The 26,099-nt window shown below is 42.8% G+C and overlaps 1 protein-coding gene across 2 annotated transcripts in view; it reads left to right on the top strand.

Moving 5' to 3' along the window:
* The window catches only part of BMP2K (BMP2 inducible kinase), a 271,429-nt gene that overhangs the window by 155,296 nt on the left and 90,034 nt on the right, over positions 1 to 26,099 (top strand). For both annotated transcript variants that reach the window (XR_014225958.1, XM_082273188.1), the window contains exons 6-8: positions 7,364 to 7,445; positions 18,330 to 18,462; positions 23,570 to 23,673. Coding sequence is in view for 1 of the 2 variants with exons in the window: in XM_082273188.1 (XP_082129314.1) it covers positions 7,364 to 7,445; positions 18,330 to 18,462; positions 23,570 to 23,673 (319 nt within the window). In the remaining variant the exon portion in view is untranslated. The remainder of the gene's footprint in view (positions 1 to 7,363; positions 7,446 to 18,329; positions 18,463 to 23,569; positions 23,674 to 26,099) is intronic.

The following is a 26,099-nucleotide window of genomic DNA, read 5'->3' as shown; positions in this document are numbered from 1 at the left end:
ACATATGTGTATGTTAGTTGCTGTTTGTACCCGTAGTACAGCCCAGAAATAATAGTGCGCATTTTGCTTTTTTTTTTTTTTTTTTTTTTTACCCTACCTAAAACAAACTGCACTGATACTAATTAAAAAAGAAAAAAAAAATACTGACCCTGAACTTGGGAATTTACCCAAACGCTAACCCTGGCACTGACCTAGATCAAACCTTGTTCTAGGTATTTTTTTTACCTTTTTATTTTTTTTTTAATTAATATTATTTTTTTTTTCTTACTATCTCTTTCATCCATTCACAGAGACAGAAAACACGGGAGTGGGCTTCACAATGACAAATCACTAATCGGAGGCTATTGCTGTGATCAGGTGACCCGGAATTGGATATTCCCGCAGGGTCCCGATGGTTAGAATGGGGTTCGGGACTCTCAGTGAGACCCCGGTCACAGCAGCACACAGAGAGATGCGCAAATATGCAGCCCCATGGAAAAAAAGCCTAGTCCTGTGGGGCCGTGTATTTGCATATGGTTGGCGTGAAGGGGTTAAAATAGGGATCTCTGGTTCTCGTTTATTACAATACATGTTCAAGGTAGCTAATTGCAATCAAAGCTGCTCAGAGCTTTGTATGATCATCCTGTGAGAAAACTTCTTTAGTGTAGATAGATTGTAATAATTACCAACCTGATAAAAACATGTACACAACAGTCAATAGGACAGATGGGTAGTAGTGTCATTGACAAACACATGCTTCTTGCCTGTACCAAGGCTCATGCTGCCTAGTAGATTTTAACTTATTCATTTATTTGTCCACTGCTACTCAAAGCTGTAAGTTCAGGATGAATATGGCCATGAGGACCATACATATCATCAAATTGATACATATTTCACAGTTAATAAAATGATCTAGTAATAAGCAGGCAGATGTTATCTGTTCAGGAAATGCATAATGTGCACACAGACTAACAGGATTTTGACACCTTGCTATGTGGTTCAGTGGTTACAGTAGTCCTACTTAGCTTTGCATATCTACCAGATGCCTGCCCAATGCATAAACTGCTACTGAAAGAAGAAACTCATGAAAACTGCTGTGGAATATTATCAACACAGGTTGAACTGGATGGACTATTGTCTTTATTCAACCTCACCTACTATGTAAAAAATAGGGTTCCAAACAGCAGCTATAGTTTTGATTCTCTTTGTGTATACTGTACCATTTTTATTATTTAGTTTATTTTCTGAATTATCTATTGGTGTAAAGCCTAGCTCAACCATCTTTTAGAGCTTCTAAAAGATAAAAGGAAAAGTTGGGACTAAGGATGAGTTAGATCCTTGTCCAAACCCACTTGAGAGAGCCCACCAGGAAGCTGCTGCTGTATTGGGCCAACCACCTTCTTTAATTGTGGCTCTCTCTCTCCTTACAGGACTTGGATGCTGCAGCAAGAGCCATTGGCTCCTGCTGCTGTCAATCAAATCATGTGAGGAGGGTGCAAGTCTAAGCTGCGCTGTGTGTCAACACACACATCCCGGTGTTCCGTGAAAAAACCATACCCGTGAGAAAACCATACCCTCGTCACTTCCGGTTCAGCTACGGAGGGTATGGATTTCTCACGGTAGTTAAACTTGCGGCGCTTACATTAAAACAGCTTGTCTGCAACATAAATCATCTCCGCTCTTCGCCCTGTCACTGCCCTCATCTCCGGTAATAAATATAAAAGCGGATCACGGAGCCGCGATCGCCGTCACATTTACATCTCATACTCCCGCCGCCGCTTTTATATTTATTACCGGAGATGAGGGAAGTTACAGCGATAGCAGAGGAGATGATCGATGTTGCAGCCAAAGTGTTTTAATGTACCCGCCGCAAGTATTACATTAGACACAGTGCCGTGAGAATTTCATGCCCACCGAGCATGCGCACTTGTCAAATTCTTTCATGTTCATTTACGTATCCGAGGCTCTGAGCATGCGCACTGCTGCGCTGCTCAGCTGTTTCAGACCGGAAGTGACGACGGTATGGTTTCTCCACGGGGTATGGTTTTTTAACGTTACACCGGCTTGAGATGGAGCTCACACGAGTGTCCCTATAGTAAATGGCTTGCTATGAAGGAGAAGGAGCCAAGAACGCTGGTGCGGGAACCCAGAAGAGGGGGGTTGTAGCTGCTCTATGCAAAACCATTTGCACAGAGCAGGTAAGTATAACATGTTTATTATTTTTATGTACCTTTAAAATCAGTTTAAGAATGTATTTTATTGCTGTTACTAGTTTTTAGCGCACAAATTGTGTGTCAAAACCAGTTGCACTAAAAGTGAATTCTTAGATTATTGTAAGTTTGGTGCATAAAAGCTTTGGGCCTGTTGATTTCTTTCCGTATGTGGCTGTAGAAGACTCACCCAGGGTTATAAGGCCATGTAACATCTAAAACTAGCCATAGATGAGTTAGTTTTGTTTTTGTTCAAGCAGCTGATTGAACAAAAAAAACCTGACCCAATTCCCCAATCCACACATTCAAGGTGGATGGGGGAATCCTCCCCCATTGTCAGAATACACTGATCAGCACTGCAGTCTGAAGCCTGCAGTGCTGATCGAGGGATGGCTAAGCAGAAGTCGATCAGTAGATTGGCTTCTTTTCAACCACAATGATTATACATGGGTCAAAATTCGGGTGGTCTCTGCTGAATTTCGATCCATGTATAGCCAGCTTTACGGAGGCTTTATAATACCACTTCTACTCCCTTCTTCCCCATTTCATGTTTTTCACTTTTTTTTTTTTTTTTTCCCGTATTTGGTATATTGTGTGGTTGTTTATCAGCTATTGTGATTGGCCTGCAAATCATCCTCATGGACTATTGTCAGAAAAACATTGCCAAATATTGCTGTATTTGTCAGTATTTCTGCAGCATGACAGGTTATGTATAGGCTGAATTTGATGAGTGTGTGTTATTAAATTTGCAAACAAAAAATGTGCTAGAAGTGCTATTTTTTCCTCTGACACCTGTTAAATTAGTGGGCTGTTACTGATTTTGACCTGTTAGATTGTGTCACTACAACAGAGCATTTTGAGTAATTAGTTAAATAATAAAATCGTTTTCTTTGGGAAACTTAAGGGTCAATTCCTACCTTTTTGTAGGTGTTAAATCCTGCTTTTTAATGCACTTTAACATACCTCATGGTGATGCTAGATTGCATGGCATCTTGACGTACATATACAAAATAATTCAGTAAAAAAAAAGCACCTGTTCCAGAGTACACCAGAATGCACAGATGTTAATGTAGCAAGACGGTTAGTTTTTCTTACAAAACAAAAACTGCTGTGTTAATGCTATTAACAGATTTTATCATTCATATATGTCATTTTTGATTTGCCTATAGTTGAATCATTTAAAAGTCTTTTAAGCAGCATTTATGCTGCTTTTATATAAAAAATCATATGTAGTGTAGGCTGAAGCTGTGGCAAGTAACAGATTATTGAAACCATCTGAGCTTTCCCAACCTCTCACTGCTGCTTATACTTATCTACTTTTCAATTGGTGGAGTGACCTAAAATGGCCGGCACTTCTGGACATGAGAGAGTATTGACTCCATTTTCTCCCATAACACAGCACTGGATTCCTCAGCAGGCAGTTTCCAGGCAGGAATTGTTATGTTGAAGGAAGGTTTTAGATGTGTAGATTGTGATTTTACCAACTTGAAACTTTCCCAAGACTTTTTTTTTAATTGACTGTAGCTTGCTAGCAAGCAGAAGCTAAATGCATGTGCATGCAGCATGATGGGGAGATATTTGGGGCCCATTCACATCTGTGCATTTTCGAAGAATGCTGCATCTTTGATGCTCTTTCAATAAAACTTGCATTCTATAAAGTTCAACTGTAGAGCACCTAAAACAAAGCGTGTCATAAACGCAGTGCACAGATGTTAACTAGCCCTCAAGCTTCTCTTTCACCAGATTAAAAATGTTTTAAAAGGTGCATCCCGTAAAGTAGGCTGTTAATGCTCATCTGCTGTGCAATCCGTGGAGGTGATCATTGCTTTGTTGCAGAACAATGGTGGCTAAAAATCTTCTATGTCTGACACACTTCCAGGTGTGTTGTGTATCTGATCCTTCGCTGCGAAGGAAGACTGTCAGAAGGACGGCAGCACAGAGAAGTTAACATTACTACTTTACCGGGTGCACTTTTTTTTTTTTTTTTTCTTTAAATCTAGCTTTAGGCTCTTTTTATGCAGGGCCTGTCAGTCATTTTTTTTTGGCCGATCCAATCGGACCATCCATTGTCCTCTATAGAGCGGCAGATTTAGACGGACATGTTTACACCCACCAACATCCAATCTGATCCTATCTGCTAAAAACAGACAGATGGGTGATCCGTTCCCCATCTTTCTGGTGGATCAGATGACAGTCAGATGGAAACGGACAGGTTTCCAACCCCCCATAGAGGAAAGTGTCCATGTTCTCTCTGCATAAGCCGAGTGGACACGGACCTGTCATCTGGCTGCTCAGCAGGGATCAGTGGACAGATTCCCCGCTGAGTAGGCGGATCTGCTGGCGGAGTCTGCCCATGTGAAAGAGCCCCTACATAATCCTGCTCTTTTTCTCTAAATGATTAGCCTGATTAAATTTGACTGACGAGTTTTTCAAGCATACTCGAAAATAAAATATGTTCCATTCCTACCTATCCCCCAAGAAAGGAGAAGTCTGTTTGAACTGAATATATTTAAAAGCTAACTCCACCTCTTAGATCATGTTACACCCATGTTTAGTATTGCCAAGTGGAAACTTCCTTGCCCCTGGAAAAAAAAGCCCCCCTGTGACAGCGGGTGGGGTTTCCCATCCCCAGCAGCTCTCACTTTTCAGAAATCTGTGAATAAATCATCTAGAAGGCTGGGTTCACATGTCCAGCTGAGGTTTGCAGTCCAGGGTCCGGTGCATTTCTGTTCATCAGTTCAGGTGCGAATCTGGTGCAAATTATTGCCTGACTTTGCACCTGAACTGGACCAAAAATGCACTGGACCCCATTTTAAACTGAGCTGCAGCCGCCCCGGACATGTGTGAACCGGCGCCATTGAGAGCCGGTTACATTCACATGTCATGCGAATTGGATGCGGTTTAAAACGCATCCAATTTGCATATATGTGAACCCAGCCTAAATCTAGCCATACATTATGCAATTTTTTTGTTCATTATCCTTTAGGTTTACCTTCAGCTATGTAGTTCAAGGGCCCTTCTGATTGCATACAAATTGAAAGTCTTTAGGTTTGACCTCATATTATATGATTTTAGTAAATCTAAAGGAAAATTGTACAAGAAAATTGTAAAATATATGGCCAGCCTAAGTCTCAATTGCCACTGCGACAGAAAGACTCAATGGATCACTGCACTTGTAGTCCATTGACTCTTCCTCCAACTGAGTAACTGAAAGTTTGTACCCAAGTATTGAAAGAGACCTGGTAGAAGAGTCCGCAGAAGCCTAGCATTGCACCGGTGATCTACTGATTGTGTTTGCATTGCTTTTGCAGATATACAGTATCTAACAAAAGTGAGTACACCCCTCACATTTTTGTAAATATTTTATTATATCTTTTCATGTGACAACACTGAAGAAATTACTCTTTGCTACAGTGTAAAGTAGTGAGTGTACAGCTTGTATGACAGTGTAAATTTGCTGTCCCTTCAAAATAACTCAACACACAGCCATTAATGTCTAAACCGCTGGCAACAAAAATGAGTACACTCCTAAGTGAAAATGTCCAAATTGGGCCCAATTGGCCATCCCCCCCCGGTGTCATGTGACTTGTTAGTGTTACAAGGTGTCAGGTGTGAATGGGGAGCAGGTGCATTCAATTTGGTGTTATCGCTCTCACTCTCTCATACTGGTTACTGGAAGTTCAACATGGCACCTCATGGCAAATAACTCTCTGAGGAGCTCAAAAAAGAATTGTTGCTCTATATAAAGATGGCCTAGGCTATAGGAAAAGATTGCCAAGACCCTGAAACTGAGCTGCAGCACGGTGGCCAAGACCATACAGCGGTTTAACAGGACACGTTCCACTCAGAACTGGTCTCGCCATGGTCGACCAAAGAAGTTGCTCAGCATCATATCCAGAGGTTGTCTCTGGGAAAAAAAATGTATGAGTGCTGCCATCATTGCTGCACAGGCTGAAGAGGTGGGGGGGTCAGCCTGTCAGTGCTCAGACCATACGAGCACACTGCATCAAATTGGTTTGCATGGCTGTCGTCCTAGAAGGATGATGCACAAGAAAGCCTGCAAACGGTTTGCTGAGGAAAAGCAGACTAAGGATATGGATTACTGGAACCATGCCCTGTGTTCTGATGGGACCAAGATAAACTTATTTGGTTCAGATGGTGTCAAGCGTGTGTGGCAGCAACCAGGTGAGGAGTACAAAGACAAGTGCAACTTGCCTACAGTCAAGCATGGTGGTGCCAGTGTCATGGTCTGGGGCTGCATGAGTGCTGCCGACACTGGGGAGCTACCATTTCTTTGAGGGAACCATGAATGCCAACATGTACTGTGACATACTGAAGCAGAGCATAATCCCCTCCCTTCAGAGACTGGACCGCAGGGCAGTATTTGAACATGATAATGACCCCAAACACACCTCCAATATGACCACTGCCTTGCTAAAGAAGCTGAGGGTAAAGGTGATGGACTGGCCAAGCATGTCTCCAGACCTAAACCCTATTGAGCATCTTTGGGGCACCCTCAAATGGAAGGTGGAGGAGCACAAGGTCTCTAAAATCCACCAGCTCTGTAGTGTCAGGAGTGGAAGAGGACTCCAGTGGCAACATGTGAAGCTCTGGTGAACTCCATGCCCAAGACGGTAAGGGCAGTGCTGGAAAATGATAGCCACACAAAATATTGACACTTTGGGATGTACTCACTTTTGTTGCCAGCGGCTTAGACATTAATGGCTGTGTGTTGGGTTATTTTGAGGAGACAGCAGATTTACACTGTTAAACAAGCTGTACTCTCACTACTTTACATTGTAGCAAAGTGTAATTTCTTCAGTGTTATCACATGAAAAGATATAATAAAATATTTACAAAAATGTGAGGGGTGTACTCCATTTTGTCAGATACTGTATATAGTAACTTGACACTTCTGTTTTTTTTTTTTTTGCAAAAGTTGGACTGGGCTTTTTATGGAATGTTTACGAAGGATGAAAAATTGGGAGGGTTTTGGGTTTGGGAGTCGTTGATCTTTATGAAGATTTGGAATTGAATTTTTTTTTCTTGGCCAGCTGTAATATCCAGTCTACTGTAACATTGGTTTATATAAAATTTACCAGGTATGGTATAAATGTTGGTTACATTTTGTGAACTTTAATCATGTTTTAATTCCCTTTTTTTTTTTTTGTTAGATATACCACACTCTCATACAGAGCTCCTGAAATGATCAACCTTTATGGGGGAAAGAAGATTACAACAAAGGCAGATATCTGGGTAAGATGTAGATCATATTAATATAGATGAAGACCATTTGTTGCAATGACAGATCTGTAACTGCATCTACCAAGTAATGCTATTTTTATCATGACATTCACATTCCAGTGATTTATTCCATTTCTGCTTTTAACTTCAAAGTATGTCCTTTTTGAAAACATTTTTCATTCTGACAAGGAACACACTGAGGGTTTCATATACTCTGAGACATTGGTGACCACGTAGTCCTTATCAGATGACAGTGCTCAGAAAAGAGGATTGTTGTCACACAAAAGAACAGCAGCATCAAAACAAAAACAATCTGAAACTGCAAGGATGTCATATGATATTTCTAGGCAGATTTCGCAAGAAAAGCAAAAGAAAATGAAGTACGTTTGTCAGCAGCCTTTTCTCTGAAAGTAATATTGTATGTACCCAGTGAGAGCAATTTCAGCTCAATAAAAAATCAGTTTATGTTGACACATTTCAGTTAGCTGCGTGAATACAGTTATAGAAGAGTTGATTTGGGGCTAAGAGCAATATTCATTCAGAGACATTTTAAAAAGCATATCTTGAAGCACTTGCAATGCCACTAAAATGTGACCACGTGTGAATGTAAAAGTGAAGAAATGTCATCAGCACACCAAAGATTCATCGAAAGCTTTATTTCTCTATCGTTCATTGACTGACGCAGTCTCTGATCCATATCAGTAGGGTTATGCTGCCCCCTACAGGAATAGGACACTAGGCAGAAAAAAGTTCTGGCTACGCCTATGGGCAGTCCCAGGAGGTATACCCTCTCTCTTCCTGCATAGGATGTCAGTTTTAATCTGCCTAGTCAGGAGTGAGGACCTAGTTCCTTGCTGGGATCTCAGGTCCTGGGAAAGTTTTTTAGATTTTTTTTTTAGCTCACTTTTCTTTGAATTTTTTCTTGTGAGATCTACAAGCAACTATGCCGGATCTGGGTGATGGGTTGGATGTATAGATCCAGTGGTCACCCCAGCCGACCCAGCCTTAGCTCCACGCTTGGTCGGCCACGACTGGACGGGGACCGGTCCCACTGGACGGACCAGCCCCACGAGTTAAACGTCTTGCCAGGTCACATACGACCGGGTCTAGGCCCGTGTCGTAGCATTCCTATTTGGCCGACTGGCCCCTCACTTCAGTGGAGAGAGGTTCTGTCAGGAGATGGCGTCCACCTGTTCCGGTATGATAAGTAAATGTTCCCCTCTCTTGCCCTGGCAGATTTTGGGATGGACGCGGGCCCCTCCCTGGCACGGTCGGACCCTCGCATTCCCGGGTTCCCCTCTGTCCTGTCACGCACCCCCCGCTACCTGCCCCTCCCTCCTCAGTGCTGGGGGCAATTGGGCCTACTCCCAGGAGCTAGGACCACGCTTCAGGCCGGATGGGGGGTGCACCGCCAGTCTCTGCCTGTTACTTCAGGGCCCACCTTCCAATCTATCCCGTTCTGGAGTCTGGGGGGTCCCCACGAGGGTCCTCAATTGCTCTGCAGGCCGCCATTTTCGTGTAGCCTTGTGCTGAGAAGATCGGCGGCCATCTTGTTACATCCGGCACAGCAATTTTGCGGTGGCTTTCTCTAGAAGGAATCGGCATGTGAGTTCCTGGAGGCGTTTTATTTGTGGGTGGAGCCCCTCCCTATACCCTGGGCTGTTCTTCAGATCCTCCCCCTTTGGATCGAGATTGACACGTGCTGTGCAGACATTCTGGGCCTCCTAGTGCATCTTTGGTACAGAATGGTGAGTCTGGGGGTCTCTATCTCTCTGCTGGGGGTCTCCAGTGCGCTTTGCTTGACCTCTTTGGGTGGGAGGGGGGGGGGGGTTGCTGTAGCGCAGTGGAAAGTTTAAAAAAAAAAACAACTTTTGTGTAATTTTTTTTCAACTTTTGCTGATGGGTTCCATGGTGTAACACGGACCCTACAGATCATGTGTCCCCATCTGACCCCTTCGGGGAGGCCGCAGGGTCTTACAGACCCTGGCTGTCCAGTTTTGGCGGTCCTGAAATCATTTGTGTCCCGGGTGGTGGTGGCCTTTAAAGGGTGAGGTGCTAAGAAACGCCCTCCGCCTACCCCTGCCCCATCTGAGGTCTCAGATTCTGAATCAGCCACTGCAGAAGCGAGTCTCCCTGCCGGGTCCGCTACCTCGCACCCTGTCTCCTCTGACAGTGAGGATGACATCTCTACCTCCCCCACCACGCAAGTAAAGGCGCTGGTGGACGCACTGGTTGTATCCATGCATGAGACCCTTAAAATGGAGGACGCAGCTGCAACTGATTACGTTACGTTTGGCACTCACAAGCCATCCAGAGCGGCAAAGGTTTTTCCCTTACTTTTTTTTTTTTTTTCTCCCTTTACTTTGACAACATGGTCAAAAAAAAATGGGACCGCCCAAAGCGTTCCCCTGGGGTGCCTAAGGGGATGCTGGATGCTACCCATTTGAGGAGTCCCTTATCAAAAAGTGTAATGTGCCACCTATGGTGGATCCTTGGGTCTCAAGACTGAATAAAGCTACCATGATCCCAGTGGAGGATTCCCAGTCCTTAAGGGACCAGCGGATAGAAAGGCGGAGTCTGTGGCCCGCAATATGTACTCCCTGGCGGGGTCTGCACTAAGACCGGTGTTTACTGTTGCCCTTGTCTCGCAAACTTTGACTGAATGGGCTAAGTTGTTACGCCGTGACCTGTGGGGGAAACCACTCCCCCCCCCCCCCTGCCTTTGCAGAGCCGTTGGACCAGCTGGTGCAGGGGCTGCAATTTGTTTGCGATGCCACGCTGGATACTGCTCCCTGTTTGGGGCTACCCTGGATGACATTATCAGAGGTCTCACAGGGGGTAAGAGTACCTTTCTCCCACAAGCTAACAAGGGTAAGGACCCTCGTCGCAGACAGGGTTCCTCCTTTTCAGCACACAAAAAGTTTTTTCGTCCGTCAGGGTCAGTCGATAGGGCAAAGTCCTTCAAGACTCCCTTGGGTGGTCCCAAGAGACCCTGGTCCGGCAAACAAAAATCGAGTTTCTTCAGACCTGAGGACAAGGCCCCTTCGGCATGAAGGTGCGCCCTCATTTGTATCTGGGGTGGGGGGACGTCTTTGCCGGTTCCCGGACCTGTGGCTATCCCGGATAGTACAACAGGGAGTAATAATTCCAGGTTCTGTGTGCGGAACGTTTTCAGGGCTTTTATTCAAACCTGTTTATGGTCCCAGGAAGGAAGGCAAGGTGCGTCTAATCCTGGACCTGAAGGCACTGAATTGCTTTGTGCGAGTTCAATAATTGAAGATGGAATCTGTTCGCATGGAGGTGGTTTCCCTCCATCAGGGGGATTTTCTGGCCTCCATAGACCTCAAAGATGCCTACTTTCACATCACAATCTGTGCAGGACACCAATGGTTTCTCCGTTTTGCAGTGGGAGAGGATCACTATTAGTTTGTGGCATTACCCTTTGTTCTCGCCTCTGCTCCTCGGGTCTTCACGAAGGTGTTGGCTCCGGTCCCGGCGCTGTTACACCAGTGGGGGATATCGGTCCTGGGTTTCCTGGATGATCTGCTTCTCCATGTGGAGTCTTCCATGGTGCTGGGGACAAATTTGGAGATTACCATGAGAAATCTGGAGGAGTTCAGGTGGATTCTGAACCTTCAGAAGTCGTCCCTGGTTCCCTCCAGGAGACTGGACTATCTGGGCCTGACTTTGGACTCGTCCTCGGTCAGGGCGTTTCTTCCTCCAGAAACAAAAAAAACTCAAACTCCAGACTGCGATTCAGCTGTTGCTGTCCAGCAAATGGTCGTCCCTCTGGACTTGTATGAGAGTTCTGGGACTGATGGTGTCCTCCTTAGAGGCGGTTCCCTTCGCTCAATTCCACACAAGGATCCTCCAGAAGAAAATCTTTCTCAAATGGAGCAAGAATCCACATTCCCTGGACAATCAGATCCAGCTGAGCCAGGTGACCAGGGAGTCCCTGATGTGGTGGCTTCGATCCCCGATGCTCAGGCAAGGGAAATCCTTCCTCCCTATCTATTGGACAATGTCACCACGAATGCAAGTCTGTCCACGTGGGAAGGGGTTCCCGGCAGGATGTCTGCTCAAGGAGTCTGGTTCCTAGAGGATTCCAGGTTACCAATTGATGTTTTGGAGCTGAGAGCTATCCTACTTTGCCTAGTCCAGTAGACCGAGCACCTGCAGGGTTGTCCTGTGCGCATTCAGTCGGACAATTCCACGGCCGTGGCTTATGTCAATCGCCAAGGGGGCGCCAAAAGTGTCCTTGCGGCCCTGGAAGAGACAAGCATCCTTTGGTAGGCAGAACGCTTTGTTCCAGCTCTCTCTGCTGTTTACATTCCAGGAGTGAAAAATTGGCTGGCGGATTACCTCAGTCGACAGGCCTTGGATACTAGGGGATGGTCCCTCCATCCGGAGGTGTTCCAGCAGTTGTGCCTTCGTTGACGCAGTCCAGATGTAGATCTGTTGGCGTCTCGGATCAACAGAAAAGTGAAAAGGTTTGTGGCCCGTTTCCGGGACCCTCTGGCAGACGCGCTGGTGGGCCTGTGGGGTCAATATCAGTTGATGTATGCCTTTCCTCCTCTCAAGTTACTGCCAAGACTTCTTCGCAGGATTGAGGCAGAAGGGATTCCGATCATTCTTGTGGCTCCGGACTGGCCTCGCCAAGCTTGGTACACTGACCTGGTCAGGCTAGTCGCAGATACTTCTTTGAGACTTCCTCTCGGGGAGGATTTGCGGTCTCAGGGACCAATCTTCCATCCTGCTTTACAGTCGCTGGCTTTGACTGCTTGGCTGTTGAAAGCCAGGTGCGTAAGGACAGGGGATTGCCTGCTTCAGTTATTCCCACTCTGCTTAGAGCGAGGAAAGCGACTTCTAGGAAGATCTATCATCGTACGTGGAAGACATACATTGCGTGGTGTCTCTTGGGGCTCCCCCTCGCTCTTACTCGGTGGCTCGTATCTTGGCTTTCCTTCAACGAGGTGTTAATCAAAAGTTGGCCTTGAGCACTATCAAGGGTCAGGTCTCGGTCTTGTCAATTTTTTTTCCCAAAGGCCCATAGCTGCCCATTCCCTGGGGGTGCGACGCTTGCTACCTCTGGTGCGTCCTCCATTGCCACCTTGGGACCTTAATTTGGTGCTGTCGGTTCTTCAGAAACCTCCTTTTGAAAGTATTCGGGAGATTCCTCTGACTACCTTATCCCAGAAGGTGGCCTTCTTGGTGGCTATTACTTCTGCGCGCAGGGTGTCGGAACTGGCGGCGTTGTCCTGTCGTCCTCCTTATCTGGTGGTTCACAGGGATAAAGTGGTACTTTGTCCGGATTCGTCCTTCCTTCCGAAGGTGGTTTCCAATTTTCACTTAAATGAGGACATCGTGTTACCCTCTTTGTGTCCTAAGCCAAAACGTCCTAATGAATTTGCACTGCATACTGTGGATATGGTTTGGACAATCTGGGTATACTTAGCGACTACTGAGTCTTTTCGGAAGTCAGATTCACTCTTTGTACTCATGGATGGCCCTAAGCAATGGCTGCCTGCGTCTGCTGCGACTCTTTCCAGATTGATCAGGCAGACGGTGGTGCAGGCTTATTCGTTCAGGGGCCGGTTCCACCTTTCCCTGTTAAGGCCCATTCTACTCGGGTGCTTAGTGCTTCCTGGGCTTTTCGCCATCAGGCATCTGTGATTCAGGTTTGCAAGGCGGCTACCTGGTTGTATGTTTACACCTTCTATAAGGTAGATTTGCTGGCATCTGCAGATGCCTTTTTTGGCCGCAAAGTTTTTTGCAGGCTGCTGTTTAAGGGGGTTCTTAGTCTCCCTTGAGGGTGTTTAATGTTTTCTTCCGGTGGGTCTCATCTGTTGTTCTGATGAGTTCTATGTTGCCTGGTTGACTATGTTTTAGCCTTGGGGACTTTTTTTCCCCGCTGTTCCCACCCCTCATTTTATGGCACTGTTTGGGACGTCCCTACTGATATGGATCAGAGACTGCATCTGCCAATGAATGATAGTGAAAACTGGATTTTTGACTTACCGTAAAATCCTTTTCTCTTAAGTTCATTGACTGACGCAGTACCCGCCCCTCTATTTTGAGTTGGGTTGGTATTATTTCTCCGACGTTGCTTTGATACAAAACTGACATCCTAGGCAGGAAGAGAGAGGGTATACCCCCTGGGACTGCCCATAGGCGTAGCCAGAACTTTTTTCTGCCTAGTGTCTTACTCCTGTAGGGGGAAGCATAACCCTACTGATATTAATAGGAGACCGCGTCCGTCAATGAACTAAAGAGAAAAGGATTTTACGGTAAGTCAAAAATCCAGTTTTTCGTGGTCACATGATAAACATATGGCAACGTTTCGGAGCCACTCAGGACTCCTTCGTCAAGCAAGTGAAGAAGGGGCCCTGCGTATCTACGAAACGTTGTATGTTTATCATGTGATCGCGAAATAAAGCTTTGGACCCTTTTCGATGGAGCCTTGGTGTGCTGATGACATTTCTTCACTCTGATTATCTACGGTCTCCAGCCTATGGTCATTACAGCACCAAGCATTACTGAGCAGCCATTTTTTTGAACGTGTGTGTGGGGAATATTGCATTTGGATTATATGAATGTGCAAGGTCACATAGAAACCTATTCCAAAAAAAAAAATAATAATAATAGATCTCATCTGGAGATTTTACAGTAGTCACATGATTGCATGATAAAAATTGCCTTGTTTGTTAATTCAGCATTAAAACGACATAGTGACCAATCTAAAACAATTGCAGGTAAAAGCACATTAAAAACAGGTGCTCTAAATACTTCCAGCATTTTCTTTTCTGTAAACAATTTTTTATGCAATGTGCTTCTGAACTGAGGAAATTTACACTTCAGAAGGTCCAGGCAGCCTCTTCCACCTTGCTTGTCATAGCCCTCTTCTAGTCTAGAAGTGTCTATTGACTTTCTTTGCTGGCCAGCTCATCTGCCCCTCCTTTATGTAGCTTCTGGGGGAGGAGCGAAGAGGAATACTATAGAGTTTCTCTGGAGTCTGCTGGGACTGCTCACCTCACATCCAGGATGGAGGTGCCCAGCAGCAGTCTCCGGGCTCTTGGATGTCTACACAATGGAGGCTTTTACAGGTAATTTAGCATGCATTAAATATGTTAAATGCACAATAAAATCTTATGAGAAGATTGTTGTTGGTCTGGCTTCAGGGTCTGTTTAAGCACTTGCCCTCCGGAAGGTTTACCCCCCTTCACGACCAGGCCATTTTTGCGATACGGCACTGTGTTTAACTGACAATTGAGCGATCGTGCGATGCTATACCCAAATAAAACGTATGTCCTTTTTTCCCCACAAATAGAGATGTATTTTGATGGTATTTGATCACCTCTGCAGTTTCTATATTTTGAGAAAAAAAAAAAACAATATTTTTTACTTTCTGCTATAAAACCTATCCAATAAAAAAAATTGAAAAAAATCAAATGTCTTTAAAAATTTAGGCTAATTTAGGCTAATATGTTTTCTGCTACATATTTTGGGTAAAAAAAATCCCAACAAGCGTAAATTGATTGGTTTGCGCAAAATATATAGCGTCTACAATCTATGGTATATTTTTATTTATTTTTAGGTACTAGTAATGGCGGTGATAAGTGACTTAAAGCAGGGCTGCGGACAGTCGGACACTAACTGACACTTTTTGGGGACCAGTGACATTAATACAGTGATCAGTGTAACGGACGCGGGTATCGGATCCCTGTCCTTCTCACTAACTTGTGACAAAGGACCAGCCAATCTCACACCACACTAGCACTTATGTAACAATGCCACTTTCAGTTGCACCCTGCACAAAGATTTTCCAGCTTGTGGGACCACGATCTAGGTGCCAGCAGGCTGAGAGCGATTGTCACTGGGCTAATTAAGCAGTTAACCCTTTAACTGCCACCGCCCGCTTTGGGGAAATTCGTAATTTTAGCAATACCAATTATGATTTTAGAATAATCGTCTGTAACACACACTGTCCCCACAGACCAGAATGTTCATAGGATTTATCCTATACAGTAGCACTCTTCAAGAGACAGGTTCTTTTTTTAGCTTGCATTAAGAGCTTAGGGACAAGGTTAACACTTTTCAAAAAAAGGCTTTAATAATTAAAAGGTCAAAATTGGTGCAAATAAAATATTTACAGAACAAAGGGTATTTCAAAGAAATAGAGACATAATTCAGCAATAGAAAAATAAGGTAGAATTGAGGAGGAAGGATAGTTGCAGTCAATGTCCTGGGTGTTATCAGAGTTCAGTTGATGAGCCAGGTGTTATCGGTTCTCAAACTTGACAGATGTTCCTGATTTGATGGTACATGAGAACTTACAACTGTTTAGGCATCTCTCTTTTTGTCTGGGATCAAAGGGGTGTTAACACATGCCCCTGAAAAATAAAACGGAGTGTTTTGGGTTTATGACAATTTCAGGTCCCTCCCTTACAGACAGTTTTATACCACTATTCATATCTTCCAACATGTACCGGTTGCATTCTTGAAACTGATAGATTATTGTTCAGCATTGAATTTTGTGTCCAGGGATACTAAACACAGGGTAGCTCATATAAATTTGTCACCCAGGGAATATCTGACAGCTATCTTCCCTTCTATATGTGCTAGTGTGGTCATGTATGACCTTATTTTGTTCAGTACGACATTTCTCATTCAAATATATACTAATTATTAATGTGTCATGTTCCTGTCTGAGTTTATGAATCGTGTGTGGATTTGTTAATTTTTGAATTGGGCAGAGCTCTATGATTGCCTTTTACAATTAGTTCTGGGTATCCTTAATGGATTTGGTCATAGTTTTACGATAGGCCTGGACAGCAGAACCAGACCTTCTGCTAAGACTCAATTAGTTGTTTACAGCTCTGCACAGGTCTAAGCGGTGGTTTCTGATGTCTCTTAGTTGAAATGACTGCTCTTTTAAGTGTAAAACATATGCATTCCAGGAAGTAGAGGGGAGAGAGGGGGTAAGGTTACTGGGTGATTTTGTGTACTGTGGGAGGTGCTTTTACTAGGGGAAGGCATAGAGCCCTGTCTCTGCTTTGCAGGAACACAGGATCAATCCCTACTGACAGAACTGCCTTCTGCCTTGTTTACATAGGCAGACTGCCGTTCTCCCTCTGTACCGAAAGCTCAGCAGTTGCTGGCAGACTTTGAGTCCGCGGTACCCACCGATCAGCTTCCGCTGTGTATAATCACAGCGGTAGCGGGCCGGGGGCAGCATGCGTGCGCACCCCAGACCTTGAAGTGTCGAATTACGTACTAGGTATGTGATCTGGCGCAGGTCAGCAAGTGGAAAAAGCAGTGAATGTGACACTCGGCAGGCATTTACTGCAGGTAATTCAATCACTGTAATTTAAACATGCACCAGGAAGATACACCTGCTGGGAATGTCACATGTAGAAATTAACATGATTCTTTTACTTTGGAAAAGTCAGTTTGAACAGTCAGGGTGTTGTTAGTTTATCAATATTGGTTACTGCAAATTGATGTAAGTTTTGCAAGTGCTTAGTTAACATTGCAGGCTAGTCTCATAATGCAGTGCATATAAAAAAAGGAGAGTAAAATATCGCAACAAGAACAGAATACTTCTATGCAATGATTCCCACAGTTGTGCACTCTCATAGTGTGGTATACTGAAATCAAGCTTATTTGGATGTTCGCAATGTGTTTTGCCATACATGGTAAATGCTATATTTGAGTACTGTTAGCCTGGCACCGCTCCTTGTACAGCTGGACCAAATCCTATTGCGACCATCAACTTTCCAAACAAAGGCTGGTTACACGTGGCTCTGCAAAACGTTCATAAAATCTATAGAGCAGCGTTTTATTCCACATTTCAATGTGATGTGCTTTTTATTTATTCAGCTCAACAGATCCTCATAAAAATACAATATCCTGCTTCTTAATTACACTTTTCCATAACTAATATTACAATGTATATAACTGAAAGAGATTATTTTTGGTCTCTCTTATAGTTTTTAGGCTGCTATTTACGAAAATAACCTGCAATTTAACCTATCACGTACCATTTTATCAAACTCTTCTGTTTTTGCAATTTCTGCTTCTATACTTTATATTTTAGGATTATTAATTTTCGCTTGTGTGACAATGATCAGGATTTTAAACTGTGTATGTCTGGTGAGCCTCATCTAATCGTACAGTCAGAATTAAACAACCTGGTCAGGGACTTAGGTTTTTTAGAGTTAAATGCAGAACTAGTGGGTTCAAGACTGCAAGGAAGGTGCAAAACATTTTGTCTGTTGAAGCCATCAAGATGATTTAAAGCCCAACTCTGGGAAAATGTAAAACTATCACTTGCACTGAGGCAGTGCCCGCACTGCAAAGGTTAAGGGAGAGGGAAAACAATTACTTAACTGATCCTCCACTCCCCCAGCAGAAGGCGCTTCCCCACACTCAGATGGTGCACTGTCTCTTGACATTAACATGACCAATACAGGGCTAGACCGCTGACTGCTGGATTGTGGGGGAGAAAAAGCTGTGGGGCAGGATGGAGCAGAGGATTGGGTAAGTAAATCATCTTTTGTTGTTCCCGTAGACTAAAACAAGCAATTAACCATTGCAGTGCAGGCAGTTGGAGTTGCCAGATGTTGGGCTTTACCAAATTTTTTGCACAATCCCGTTTTCTGTACTGACATTGGCGGTTTGTTCACAGTTTTGGGTTGTGAGCATGATTCACAAGATTTGCGTCTCTTTATTGATTCATCAGTATGAAGCCTGAAGGCTGCCTTAACAAAATCAAGAAGCAAAACCACACGCCATAAAAGTCACATTATAAAGTTGAATTGATGTTTTATTTATCCTAACATACATTTTAACGTAAAAAATTAAAGGTTTGTATTACACTGTGCTTTCTGCTTCCAGGCTCTCGGCTGCTTATTGTACAAGCTATGTTTTTTCACCCTTCCATTTGGAGAAAGTCAGGTTGCCATCTGTGATGGAAGCTTCACCATCCCTGACAATTCTCGATATGACCACAGATTGCATTGTTTAATTAGTAAGTACCTGTTTTGACAAATATATAGCAAAAAGTAAAAATATAAACAGTTATTTTATTCTAGTTGCTTTTACGTGGTGAAAAAAATCACTTAATAATAGTATATTAAATGTGCTAGGCTTAATAACTTAGTGATTTGTGATCAAATTCAAAACATTACAGTAATCAAATAAAACATGACATAAACCTGCGGTGAAAAATAGTGTTCAGTTCACTCAATCCAGAAAATCTTCCAAAATATGTGAAGAACTGTGCTTCCTTACCTATAGTATAGGCCTTCTCAAAAAATATAAAGAAAAACATCAGAATTCAGGTAAGTATCACAAACCACATAGTACTTTGGCCACAAACCGTTATCTCTTAAAGGTCAGCTTATGGTTTAAACAGCTAGTCCAGTCCAAGGGAAGTAATCCCAAATAGCAGCTCAAAGGGCATCCATAGTGTTTTCTGTATTAATTTATTCAATAAAATAAATGAAATAAAAGTCACATAAAAAAAGCAGATATCCGGAATGACGAAACATGATGGGCGGAGCTTGGTGGTCTAAGGAAGAGGTATTGCTGTGACTTTGTGGAATGACTTTGTGGAGTGACTTGCACTTCCAATGTGCATCATCCACTGCATTAACAACAAGCGCTGTACCTCAAAGAATTGTACATACAAGATCTGCTTTTTGATGTGTTTTTTTTTTTTTTTCATTTATTATTGTATTAAATAAAATTTATTTATAGAACACTACGGATGTTTCTGTTTTCCCTTTGAGCTGATATGTGGGATTAATTCCGCAGGTCCCTATTAAATGAATGTAAAACGCATCAAAAAAATGCAAAGCAATTGCGTTTTTTTGGTGCATTTTTTGTCATTTGTTCATGTTTCACAGGTGCATGCTGGGAGTCAGGCAGCCAGGAAATGCACCAAAAATGCATTAAAAACGTATGTGTTTTTGATGCATTTTTTTCAAGGAGCAATGTGAAAGCACCCTAAAAGGTATAAATTTGATGTTTTTGAAAATGCTACTTTGGTATTTACCTTGAGATATCTAAGAGTGTTATTTTGACCTTATATGTACAATTGCAAAGCCAGTTGTTTTTATTTTGGTAAGGGCAATAATAAATGCCAGCTTTAGGTCTGTGTAAGTTTTTTACCTTTCACATCAGTTAAACTATATGACACCTGGCTGCTTTCTTAAAGCTGAAATTTGAGCTGCTTTTTTAAAGCTGAACGTTAGACAAACTTCTAAAAACAGGAATGAAATGCATATAAGGGAGATGCTTAAAGGGTAACTCCACTTTTGTGGGGGGAAAAATAGCAATTTGAGAAAAAATAATATAGCGTATGCAATTGCGACACAAGTCATATTATATTTGAATGTTATTAAAAAAAAGCTTTCCTTTTCAATCTGGATCTTTGTAACTTTCTGTAAAGTGCAATGCAATATGGCAAGCTGAAGGTGTTCTGTACACAGAATGTGTACTGCCCACACCCCAGAAACATCATTTCCTTTTTGTGTGATTGACTCACCAATTTTCGTAGAGGTCTAAGATACATGTCTGATTTCAGGCATCCCCTGCAACAAAAATGTCATTTTTGGTGAGATACTCCCAATAGAAACACATCTAAAGGGGTGCAGGCCCAGCAGATTTCCTTGTTAGTGCCCTGCAGGTGCACAGCTGATTGATGATTATGAAACCACTCCTATAAGACTCACTTTGCCACATGGACATAGACAAACACACAGTGATTTCTTCAGAATAGCAAAAGGTTAAAAACCTTGTAATGTACGGTACATACAGTGGGTACGGAAAGTATTCAGACCCCCTTAAATTTTTCACTCTTTGTTATATTGCAGCCATTTGCTAAAATCATTTAAGTTCATTCTTCTTCCTCATGAATGTACACATAGCAACCCATACTGACAGAAAAACACAGAATTGTTGACATTGTTGCAGATTTATTAAAAAAGAAAAACTGAAATATCACATGGTCCTAAGTATTCAGACCCTTTGCTCAGTATTTAGTAGAAGCCCCCTTTTGATCTAATACAGCCAGGAGTCTTTGGGAAAGATGCAACAAGTCTTTCACACCTGGATTTGGGGATCCTCTGCCATTCCTCCTTGCAGATTCTCTCCAGTTCTGTCAGGTTGGATGGTAAACGTTGGTGGATAGCCATTTTTAGGTCTCTCCAGAGATGCTCAATTGGGTTTAAGTCAGGGCTCTGGCTGGGCCATTCAAGAACAGTCACGGAGTTGTTGTGAAGCCACTCCTTCATTATTTTAGCTGTGTGCTTAGGGTCATTGTCTTGTTGGAAGGTAAACCTTCGGCCCAGTCTGAGGTCCAGAGCACTCTGGAGAAGGTTTTTGTCCAGGATATCCCTGTATTTGGCCGCATTCATCTTTCCCTCGATTGCAACCAGTCGTCCTGTCCTTGCAGCTGAAAAACACCCCCACAGCATGATGCTGCCACCACCATGCTTCACTGTTGGGACTGTATTGAACAGGTGATGAGCAGTGCCTGGTTTTCTCCACACATACCGCTTAGAATTAAGGCCAAAAAGTTCTATTTTGGTCTCATCAGACAGAGAATCTTATTTCTCACCATCTTGGAGTACTTCAGGTGTTTTTTTAGCAAACTCCATGCGGGCTTTCATGTGTCTTACACTGAGGAGAGGCTTCCGTCGGGCCACTCTGCCATAAAGCCCTGACTGGTGGAGGGCTGCAGTGATGGTTGACTTTCTACAACTTTCTCCCATCTCCTGACTGCATCTCTGGAGCTCAAGCCACAGTGATCTTTGGGTTCTTCTTTACCTCTCTCACCAAGGCTCTTCTCCCCCGATAGCTCAGTTTGGCCGGATGGCCATCTCTAGGAAGGGTTCTGGTCGTCCCAAACGTCTTCCATTTGAGGATTATGAAGGCCACTGTGCTCTTAGGAACCTTAAGTGCAGCAGAAATCTTTTTGTAACCTTGGCCAGATCTGTGCCTTGCCACAATTCTGTCTCTGAGCTCTTCAGGCAGTTCCTTTGACCTCATGATTCTCATTTGCTCTGACATGCATTGTGATCTGGAAGGTCTTATATAGACAGGTGTGTGGCTTTCCTAATCAAGTCCAATCAGTATAATCAAACACAGCTGGACTCAAATGAAGGTGTAGAACCATCTCAAGGATGATCAGAAGAAATGGAAAGCACATGAGTTTAAATATATGAGTGTCACAGCAAAGGGTCTGAATACTTAGGACCATGTGATATTTCAGTTTTTCTTTTTTAATAAATCTGCAACAATGTCAACAATTCTGTGTTTTTCTGTCAGTATGGGGTGCTATGTGTACATTCATGAGGAAGAAGAATGAACTTAAATGATTTTAGCAAATATAACAAAGAGTGAAAAATTTAAGGGGGTCTGAATACTTTCCGTACCCACTGTAGATAACTCAAAGAGGATTTTTTTTTTTCAACAAAAGTTTAGTATATATATATATATATATATATATATATATATATATATGTGTGTATGTGTATGGATTTTGTTTTCTGTTTATCTGACTTGAGATTTTACAGCCCCTTACTGTAGAGCCAGGTAGATGAACCACTTATATTTGAGGAATACTTTGGTGTCTTCTCTCCAGGCCCAATCTTCTGATTTAACAGTTAAAGTGGTTGTAAACCAAAAAAAAACAAAAACCTGCAAGACAAAGGCTTAATGAGCTAGTATGCATCGCGTACTAGCTCATTATGAATTACTTACCTTAGAACGAAGCCCCGACACGGACCCCCGGACACCGCTGTGGGAGCTGACATGATCCGTTGGCGTATCTTCCGGGTTCAGCGGCTCCGGCGCTGTGATTGGCCAGAGCCGCGATGACTTCACTCCCGCGCATGCGCGCGGGAGTCATTTTCCGGCAAGCTCCCGGCAAGGAAAGCTGAACGTCCGCCGGCATGCAGTGCAAATATCTCCTTAACCGTGCAGGTTTAGAAGATATTAATTGTACCTACAGGTAAGCCTTATTATAGGCTTACCTGTAGTTAAAAGTGGAAAAAAGCGGTATACTACAGCTTTAAAGAGCAGAACACTGATGAGGTCATCTCATTGCTCACTTTTTTTCCTTTAATCAGCATGTTTCTAGTCAACCCATTTGCATGCAACACAGCTAAATTACTACAAGTGCTGCTCCTCTCTGTCTTATCCGGTGCTGCTGTAAAAAGGTTCACAAAAGACCGATCAATTTAGGTTCTTAAACTCTTTAATGAAAAACAATAAATATATATAAATGAGGAAGATAGGTGCGCGAACCTAGTGACAGGATGAAAAAGGTGAAAGCAGCACTGCAAAAGAAATTAATTGTGAAAGGGTAGTAATATATAGAACATAAATTACAAAAGTGCGCTAAACAAAATGATGAGAACAAAAATGTTCATATAAGGTGTCTGCTGTGCCAGCAGTGAGTGCACAACCTATGTATCCAAAAGAATATAAAAAGTCTTTCAGTCCAAAAATGGTGAAGGTTGGGGAGTGATGGGAGGTGGGTGGGGCCTCTTCCCAGACTGTGATCCAAAGTGAATGAAAGTAAACTCAAATGCACTGTGAACACCCAGTGATAGGAGTGGACTCTTACCACAATGTGGAGAGATGTGAGCATATACTGTATTTATTCGGGGTCCAAACTGATCAGCTAGATGATATGATTCTCAGGAGGAATAGATCAGCCAACTGCTTCCAGATTGAGGGGATCTGTAGGCTTCCAAGCAGGGGGATATTGCCAAAAGATCGTGCCCAAAGAAGAAGAAGGGACTATAGTGCATTACCTTCAGTTTATTATCAAAACAAGTGAAATGACACTTACAATTTCCAGATGAATGGACAGCGTATACAGGATGGTCCCGGACGTCTGCAGTACGATCCGAGACTGGTGACAACACGGCTAGCTCCCCCCGACGCGTTTCCACTGATGAGTCGGCTTCTGGGATCATTATCGCATTCCGTTTTGTGAAATAATTCAAAACTGAATTTGCATATTTTTTGTCTGATGGCAACCTAGATTGCCTAAAATATGTAGTTTTTTTGTTTGGTATTAATGTTGACCTTTCTACTGTGTTGTTAAATTTTGTTTTCAGGATATATGTTAGAACCTGATCAGGAACGAAGACCTGACATCTACCAAGTGTCATACCTTGCCTTTAAACTGGCCAAAAGAGACTGTCCAGTACCTAATGTATATGTGAGTATTGCAAACTAAGTTGTAGTTTTTCTTTAAATATTTCTAATAGACTAAGCCAGTGATGGCGAACCGTGGCACTCCAAATGTTTTGGAAATAAATTTCCCATGATGCTCATGCACTCTGCAGTGTAGATGAGCATCATGGGAAACATAGTTCTAAAACAGCTGTGGTGCCAAGGTTTGCCATCACTGGACTAAGCTAACAAAAATGTAATACAATATACGTAAATGAGACATCTTTTGCTGTATGGAGAGCAAAACCAGTACTCTTAAAACTCTACTAAATAATATTTGGTAGAAAAGTAAATTGCCTCAATTTCTCCATACTTAAATAAATTAATATCATACTTTTTAAAAGTGCTAATCAGAATGTACCATTACAAAGAAATGCATACTAATATATTTATTAATGATTGGATTGAATTATTGGCCCAAAGGGAAACACATATGCTCACCTTAGTCCATATCTCCTCCCTTCAGGGCTTATTAAAACCTAAGGCTCGGCTCACACAGGGGCGGCTTCAAAGTCGCCCGACTCTGAAGCTGCCCCGTGCAGCGTGACCTCAGCGTGGCTTGCAAACGACTTCTCTAATAGAAGTCTATGCAGGTCGCCCCCAAAGTAGTGCAGGAACCTTTTTCTAAGTTGGAGCGACTTGAGTTACTCCGATTAGAATGGTTCCATTACACTGAATGGAGTGTGACTTGTCAGGCTGCTAAGTCGCCTGACAAGTTGCCCCATTGTGAACCGGACTAAAGTCTAATTCAAAATGGCTTTATCATATCCAACTGGAGAACCCTCATCGTGTTTTACATATGGTCCTTTACAATGATAAAGCCATTTTGAAAGGGACTTTTAGTTTTAGTACCTCCAAAAAGTAAGCAATTTGATGCACGCATGTGCTTTCCTTTGAGCCAAGATTTTTTTTTAATTTTTAAGATATGTTTTAGAAGTTATATATAAAAGTTTCATATACACTCACTGGCCACATTATTACGTACACCTTTTCAATTGCTTGGTAACCAACTGCTTGGTAACACAGATTGCTAATCAGCCAATCACATGGCAGCAACTTAATGCATTTAGGCATCTAGACTTGGTGAAGGTCTAACTGATCATCAGAATTGGAAAGAAAGGGCATTTAAGTGACTTTGAACATGGCATGGTTGTTGGTGTCAGAAGGGCTGGTCTGAGTATTTCAAAAACTGTTGATCTACTGGGATTTTCAGGCACAACCATCTCTAGGGTTTACAGAGAATGGTCTGAAAAAGAGAAAATATCCAGTGAGCGGCCGTTGTGTGGAGGAAAATGCCTTTTTGATGTCAGAGGTCAGAGAATAATGTGCAGACTGGTTCAAGATGATAGGCAACAATAACTCAAATAACCACTTGTTACAACCAAGGTTTGCAGAATACCATCTCTGAATGCACAACAAATCGAAACTTGAAGCAGATGGGCTACATAAGCATAAGACCACACTGGGTGCCACTCCTGTCTAAGAACAGGAAACCGAGGCTACAATTCGCACAGGCTCACCAATATTGGACAATAGAAGATTGGAAAAACGTTGCCTGGCCTGATGATTCTCGATTTCAGCTGCGACATTCAGATGGTAGGGTCAGAATTTGGCATAAAAAACATAGAAGCATGGGTCCATCCTGCCTTGTATCAACAGTTCAGGCTGGTGGTGGTGGTTTAATGGTATGAGGGATATTTTCTCGGCACACTTTGGCCCCTTAGTACCAATTAAGCATAGTTTAAATGCCACAGCCTACCTGAGTATTGTTGCTGACCATGTCCATCCCTTTATGACTACAGTGTACCCATCTTCTGATGGCTCCTTCCAGCATGATAATGCATCATGTCACAAAGCTCAAATCATCTCAAACTGGTTTCTTGAACATGACAATGAGTTCAAAGTACTCCCATGATCTCCACAGTCACCAGATCTCAATCCAATAGAGCACCTTTGGGATGTGGTGGAACAGGAGATTCGCATCATGTATGTGCAGCCCACAAATCTGCAGCAACTGCATTATGCTATCATGTCAATATGGACCAAAATCTCTGAAAAATGTTTCCAACACCTTGTTGGATCTATGCCATGAAGAAATAAGGGCAGTTCTGAAAGCAAAAGGGGGTCCAATCAGGTACTAGCAAGGTGTACCTAATAAAGTGGCCAGTGAGTGTATATGTTGTATACATAAATATAAGCAAACAATTACCCACATTTATTTATACTTTTTTTTTTCAGTTTTATACTGATGTCAACAGTTTTGCCCCTTTTTTTTTATTGTTTTGAGTGCAATGATATCCCTTAGTTTGTCCTATAGAGTAAAAGAAACTTGCAATCACTCGCAGGGCCTCTATCACCTTGGATGCATTCTAGCTTATGTTCCTAGCAATGCAAGGGCTACAAACCAGAATT

The sequence above is a fragment of the Pelophylax lessonae genome (genome assembly GCF_965119305.1).
Source record: "Pelophylax lessonae genome assembly, chromosome: 1".
In the NCBI taxonomy this organism is placed as follows: domain Eukaryota; kingdom Metazoa; phylum Chordata; class Amphibia; order Anura; family Ranidae; genus Pelophylax; species Pelophylax lessonae.
This window is presented reverse-complemented; position numbering and strand designations above follow the sequence as displayed.